The sequence below is a fragment of the Betta splendens genome, chromosome 7 (genome assembly GCF_900634795.4).
Source record: "Betta splendens chromosome 7, fBetSpl5.4, whole genome shotgun sequence".
Lineage (NCBI taxonomy): Eukaryota > Metazoa > Chordata > Actinopteri > Anabantiformes > Osphronemidae > Betta > Betta splendens.
This window is the reverse complement of record NC_040887.2, coordinates 11,456,082-11,462,641: the sequence shown is the minus strand read 5'-3', so window position 1 is coordinate 11,462,641 and position 6,560 is coordinate 11,456,082. Positions and strand designations below refer to the sequence as shown.

At 51.3% G+C, this 6,560-nt stretch overlaps 1 protein-coding gene across 2 annotated transcripts; it reads left to right on the top strand.

Moving 5' to 3' along the window:
• Window positions 1–2,391: 2,391 nt before the first annotated feature.
• Window positions 2,392–6,191, top strand: LOC114858769 (RING finger protein 223). Of its 2 annotated transcripts, none has more exons than XM_029156329.3 (2): window positions 2,392–2,721; window positions 4,925–6,191. In XM_029156329.3, the coding sequence occupies exon 2, from the start codon at window positions 4,980–4,982 to the stop codon at window positions 5,664–5,666; it is 687 nt and encodes a 228-aa protein (XP_029012162.1). In that variant the 5' UTR covers window positions 2,392–2,721; window positions 4,925–4,979; the 3' UTR covers window positions 5,667–6,191. The 2 variants fall into 2 exon arrangements, with proteins under 2 accessions (XP_029012162.1, XP_055366302.1); XM_055510327.1 differs by lacking the exon at window positions 2,392–2,721 and adding an exon at window positions 2,965–3,593.
• Window positions 6,192–6,560: the final 369 nt, after the last annotated feature.

Here is a 6,560-nt window from a genome sequence, read left to right as displayed (position 1 = left end):
ATCTACAGCATAAGTGACCGAGTGGCATTCTCGTAGTCTCCAATTAACTTCTCCTGAACACCGTGTGTGTTTAAGCAGAACACCGTGGCTCTGCTCCAGCTCCTCCGGTGGGACAGAACAGTGCGATAGTCAGCCTGTCCTTTAACAACTCGTCTGTCACGGCAAAACTTTCATTTCTGAGGAAAGAAAGTCAAGGGTGACATTTTTATTAAAGTCAACGCGTACTGACAGATGATAAATGGCTTCCAGACGTGGCACCGAGGTTTTACACCCACCGCGACTGTGGAAGTGCGACAACAGGCGCTTTTTTACGGCGCGTCATCGTTTTCCGAGGGTTTGTGTTTATGAATATAATAGACACAGCGTAAACACATCCATTAAAGCCACGTGTTGACAGTGAAGGTCGGTGTGTTGGAAAATGCTAATCTCACACCAAACACACGGATATTGCTTGAACTCGCTTCAGATCTTTGTTGTGGGAAGCGGTTCTCGGAATCGGCAGCAGCGGGAGGTTTTTTTACCCACAGCTTTAGTTCGCGTTTTTTTCTAATAATGATTTGAAGTGGTGGTTAAAAAAACACTAATAGTTATTTATAGTCTGTACAATTACAGTAAAAAACATGATATTGTTTTTTTTAGTGAGATCATTTGAACTTTCCACCTGGATGAGAGCTCCGGCCCGTCGCCTGTTGACAGTAAAGAGCGGACGCCGGCAGGAAGTGCGATAATCACGCGCCGCTACACTGTCGCGTTCGAGCTTCAAATCCTGCGCCGCCGTCACGTTCCGCCTGCGATGCTGGTAGGAGTGACGTCATGCTGCCGGTGGCGGGCCGAGGCGTGGAGAAGCAGATGGGCGCTGAAAAAGAAGGTGAAAGGGCACCAGCAGGTGTCCGGTTTCCTCACGGCGACTCCGCCGTCCCTGGATCAGCTGAGAGCGGGGGTTTCGAGCGTGGAAACAACACGACAGTGGGTATTTGGCCCATGCGAATACAGAGATGGTGTAAAATGCGACACATCCGTCGTCTGATGTAAACTAGAACCACACAATGACAACGTTGTTGGTTTATAAGTGCACGTGCTCGGCCCGTCGCGTTATCATGGATGTGCACCCGTGTCATTGGTACAGGGAGTTTACGGAGTGTCGTAAATGACTGGAGACATTTCCCAGTGTTGGTCAACGCAGTAAGTGTGTTGAGAAACCAGTCATTCGTAAAAAAAAAAAGGCTGGGTGTCACGAGCCTCCGCGCACGTCAGTCTTCGGATTTAAAATCAGTCCATGACTTAATCCTTTTATTGCTCCAGCGCCTCCATCATAAACACCCCGTCCCAACGCTGGCCATCGGGTGTGATTTGACAACACAACTTGAGGATATGAGCTCCTCTCCCCAATGCTTGAGCATCAGCATCATCTTTTAGTCTGGACCCCCCCCCCATCGCCTCCACCCGGGCCTCCTCTACAAGAACCTGCCGCAGCTTATTACTTTGGCCTCGCCGAGCACCGGATCACTCACGTTTATTATTCCAGGCATGGGAGTAAAACAGCTTTGATCGTGTACAGTCTCCTCCTCAAAGCCCTCACGACTCCACGGCCAATAAATGACTGCGCTGATACGATTGAGCCGTATTTGCCGTTGGGTTACTAAATAACTGAGTCAGTCAGGCGGCTGTCGTTGCAGACGCATGCTATGCTAATGGACTGGAGATATTAGTCAAGACCACAAATGAGGAAAGTAATCTAATAAGAGTGGCCTCTTCCTGATACTGATACGTGTTCTTTCCAATTCACATGGGAGATGAGTGACGTATTTAAAGATAATGGTCCTGTCATGTCCTCCTTAGAATAAAAGTACCCCCATGTTATTTTAATAGCCAAGTTTACTTGGTGGAACAAAGTTGTGTAAGTGTATCTAACAAGGTTTGACACAGTGAGTAATTAAAGTGAAGCTTGTGGGAGCAGCCGGGCTCCTGCTGCTGCGTCAGTGGGAACATAGACCTCTATCAGCACCTGCTGCCTTATCGAGCAGCTGAATGGAAATGAGTCCTCCTCGTAGCTGCTGACCGGTGGCGGAGATCGTTCCTAACGTTTAACATCCGGCTCTGCGGCTTCATACGTCTTCAGTTTGCATTTGCTCGTTCTTCATGTGCATGTGTTTGACCAAAAACCTGCTGGATTTACATTGAGTGTGTGTGTGTGTGTGTGTGTGTGTGTGTGTGTGTGTGTGTGTGTGTGTGTGTGTGTGTGTGTGTGTGTGTGTGTGTGTGTTTTGTGGGAGGGGCGAGACTGACTGTAATACAGGTGAGAAGGAAGATATCAGCATATAAAGAGGCAGGGAAGGGCCAGTGTGTATCAGTCTCCTTGAAAGCTTCAGCCCCCCCCCCCCCGGGGCCCAGAATGACTTCATTTGCATGAAGGACTTTAAGGCGAGCTGAGAGAGAGAGAGAGAGAGAGAGAGAGAGAGGGAGCGAGAGCGGGGCAGGTGATACCGGCCAACGGACGCAGAGGGAGGAGGACTCTGACACAGCGCGCTCTGACACACACACTCACACACACCTGTGGCTCCAGAGGAGGAAGACCCCTCGGCCCCCCGCTGGGATCCCACACGTCCGACCGGACTGCGAGTCGACATCAGGGAGAAAATGCAGCTTCAAGAGCAAAGGGAGTGAAGGAAGCGGGACCCGGAGGAATAAAGAGGAGGATCATCTGACACCTTCAGCTCACAGGTAAACTGAACCTGTACTCTGAAAGCTGCTCCGTTCAGTCTCAGGCCGGGACGTCTTTACTGAAGCATCAGCAGGCACCGAACTGCGACGACGCGGCTCTCGCCTTTGTCTCACCTGCAGTTCGGCTGTGGACGCTCGCCTGCATTGTCTGCTGTGTTTACACACGTGCTGCCTGCTTCAGTTAAACGGTTCGCCACCGCAGCAGCACCCCCTACACACATACACACACATACACACACACACACACACACACACCCTGCAGCCAAACAGCGCGTAGATCCAGTTTCAACAGGTAGGGCAGCATTCGCGGACGGCGGTTGAGGCGACCGTTTAACCGATAGACAAAAGGCACAAAGGGGCCAGAAGGCGCCGTTTGACTGGCAAATCAGCTGCTTTGTGTAGTAATGGGGGCAGTGGGGCAGGTGAGGTGTGACCCACTGAGACACCACCATAAACCAGCGGCTTATTCGCTTTGTAAAAGGATCTTTTCCATCCTCTGCCCCCCGGTTCTTCTGGACCCGCCACACGCTGCACTGCGAACCTGGACCTTATTTAAATGTTTCAACCGGGTCGCTGGACAGAGATGAAAGCTACAGCTGAGCACGTGTGGGCTGGACTGGATCTGGGTTTCGAGGTTGAAATTTAATCTCACCGCTTTCCTTGTAAGACAAAGTTCAGGCGGACGAGCAGTAAACACCGTTCGGCGCTGGCCCGGTTTCTGTCCAGACGCCGGGTCCTGGCGTTTGCTCAAGGGCTGCTCCGTGAATCATTAAGGGCACAACAAAGGACGGCTCCTCTCGCCTGCGAGGCCGCTGGGAACGTGAAACCGCTCGTCGCTCAGCTGCTTGCTGTTTACTTAGTGCCGGTAACAGGTAACGTAGCCCGAGGCCTCAGAAAGCGCTTCCTTCTTCGCGGGCCGATGGCGGCGCAAGGACAAACACAGCTTTTATTTCCCTGGCACTGAACCAACGCCGCCGTTGGAAGTGGAGCGCAGCTCTGTTATTACTGATTACAATACGCTGAGTGCAGCATCGCAGGAAAAGAGAGCGCCTTAAGATTGACCTCTGACCTGTGAAAGGCATTTACACGCATGAGAGGGTCGCGTAAATACTGAGTACGACAACAAAACCATCATAATACCAGAGAAAATGACGTGACGGTAGATGAGATCCAGACCGCAGTTCATTTGTTTATGAAGCGAAGCAGCTACAAGAGACGATTAAGACAAACTGTCATCATGCTAGATACTGCAGCTATTATACTGTATTAAGGTCATTCTTTAGATTTTTATAAGCTCCACTTAATATTATTATTATTATTATACACAATAAGCTACATGACTAAAAATGTCCCTCCTGGAAATTAATTTTGCCGAAGCGTGTTTTTGTTCCAGTAAGTGACCACAACTGATAATGAGTCTCAGCAATAAGGAAACTGAGTCACGGCCAGTGGGAAGGAGGCTTTAAACCGATAAGGTGTGTAATTATACAGAAAAATGTGTTCCCCCTCCCGCCAAAGCGTGTTCGAATTCAGCCGAGATGCAGAGCGAGACCTGGCGGTGCAGGAATTTCCAAGGGCAGATGGAGCGATTAGCCGCAGAACAAGCGGGGACTTTGTGCGGGCGCAGGGACCGGGGCAGCACCGGCCCCGAGGGCGCAGAGAGGAGAACACCTGTGCTCCAGCGGTCCCTTGTGCCCCTGCGCACACGGTGCTCTTCACGTCGGCGGCCTCCAATGCCGTTAACAGACGTGTAATGTTTGTGCCGGGCCTAAAACAAGCCGGACTGGTTCAGGTGACCCAGAGAGACCCGGAACCTGGCGTAGTAGCTTCTGTACTGCCACTGTTGGTATCGAGTTGGGTCACGTACTGTACATTCAGCTTCACAAAGCAACAGGAAAATCGTACTCGTTTGTAAAAGACTCATCGTTTGCAGCTGCTTAAAATCTATACACGTGTGCACGTTTGTTTTCGCTCCTCCACTTTTAAAAATCCACTCTCACACATTTGACCCATTTCTGCAGCTGACCTGTGATTGAATTACTCATTGACTGACCCAAATCTTGTCAAGGGTGTATTAATATGCATGCTCCGAAAAACAGCTCACCTTCCCACATTCTGTATCAAACGTGCACCGAATGAACTCATGCGACTTCGTTGGGATGATGGAAAAACTAATCTCCGCGTTTCCTAAAATCTCTTTCAGGATCTCGACATTAAAAAGGAAAGAGCGTCTTACGCAGGCCGGTCCAAGGCTGAACATGGAGCAGACGCCGCAGATTTGGCACGTCCAGGACAAGAAGGTGTCTGTGGTGAGCCAGCCCGAGTGCTCCATCTGCTACAACACCTACGACAACGTCTTCAAGACGCCCAAGCTGCTGGAGTGCACGCACACCTTCTGCCTGGAGTGCCTGTCGCGCCTCATGGCGCTGGCGCCGGCCGACCCGGAGGGCGCCGACGCCGGCGCCGGCGCCGGCCCCTCCCTCTCCTGCCCCTTCTGCCGCCACCTGACCGTCCTGCCCAAGGAGGGGCCCCCGGCGCTGGCCACCAGCCGCGAGCTCCTGGGCAAGCTGCCGCGCCACCAGCAGCAGGAGCAGCCGGTGTGGCTGGAGGGCGAGAAGCTGTGCTACAAGAGCGCGGGGCGCGGGCCGGGCGGCGCCGGCGCCGTCAGCAGCCCCGCGCCCTTCTGCATCTGCATCGACATCGGCTCCAGCAAGTCGCTGGACGCGCCCATCCAGACGCGGGGCCGCGCGCACGGCCTGCTGGGGCGCCTGTCGCACTGGAAGAGGGTGCTGGTGTTCGTGGTGCTCATGCTGCTGCTGATCGTGGTGGTGCTGTGGCCGCTGCAGTGCGTGTTCAGCACCGGGAACCTGCGCTGTATGCACCCATCGCAACCCGCCCCCACCACCGCCGCCTCCCCCGCCACTATAACTGGACTACAAGGCTGAGTGTAGTGAACTTGACCAGACAGGCGACCGTGTTAAGGAGTGAACAACAGGAATAAGTTAATTTTTCAACCCTACAATGTTCTTACACAAACAGTATGTGGTTACTGGACTGGGTCCATCGAAGCAGGATCCACCTGATGAAGGGACATGGACTCTGACAGACACTGTGGCTTATTTATCTGAAACATGGACAGAAGCAACGCTTTTGCACTTTAATTAACTTCAATCAACTGTCAGTGTAAAATTGGTCGTTCTGGTTTGCTTGAATAGTTTGGAGATGATCAGATAACACACGTCAGTGGTTTGATTCAGGACAGTCTAATCTTTTATTTGACTGAGTACATATCACGTGTTTCTGTTAATTCTTGGTAACGACGCCTTACCAGTATCTAACAAACAACAGATCAGTTCAGATTGACTGGTAACAGGTCTGTGATAATAGAATAAATGATGTGCCCGTGTGCCAACAGGAAACGCTTGTTGTGTTTGGCTTTGTTTACAGGCCTAATAAAATGTCAATCATCATGTTCATCCTTTTTCCATTGGCAGTTGCTCGTTAAACCCGTGTGTGCCCAAATACCTGACTGCTCCTGAAGTATTTAGATTCCGAGCTGTAAAACAATCAAGCCATTTACTGACCATTATTCGTCACTTGCTCCGTCTGAACCTTAAACCCTTGACTTCCAAAACAAAGTCTGGACAGGAAGTTGTCTGTTTATGGATCACGGACTGGATTAGGTGTGTTGCACTGAGGAGGAGTGAGTGTGTGGCTTTCCCTGAACTGATAAGACAGTTACATTTCTAAAATCTTTAAGGAGTGGCTGCAATAAAAGCACAGCTTCCCGAAGCTGCCTTTGACCGGTCAGTAAAGGCATGCTCAGTCACAGTTACCTG

Coding starts and splice junctions, on each gene's coding strand:
- LOC114858769 (XM_029156329.3), top strand. CDS start 4,980: ATGGAGCAGACGCCGCAGATTTGGCACGTCCAGGACAAGAAGGTGTCT.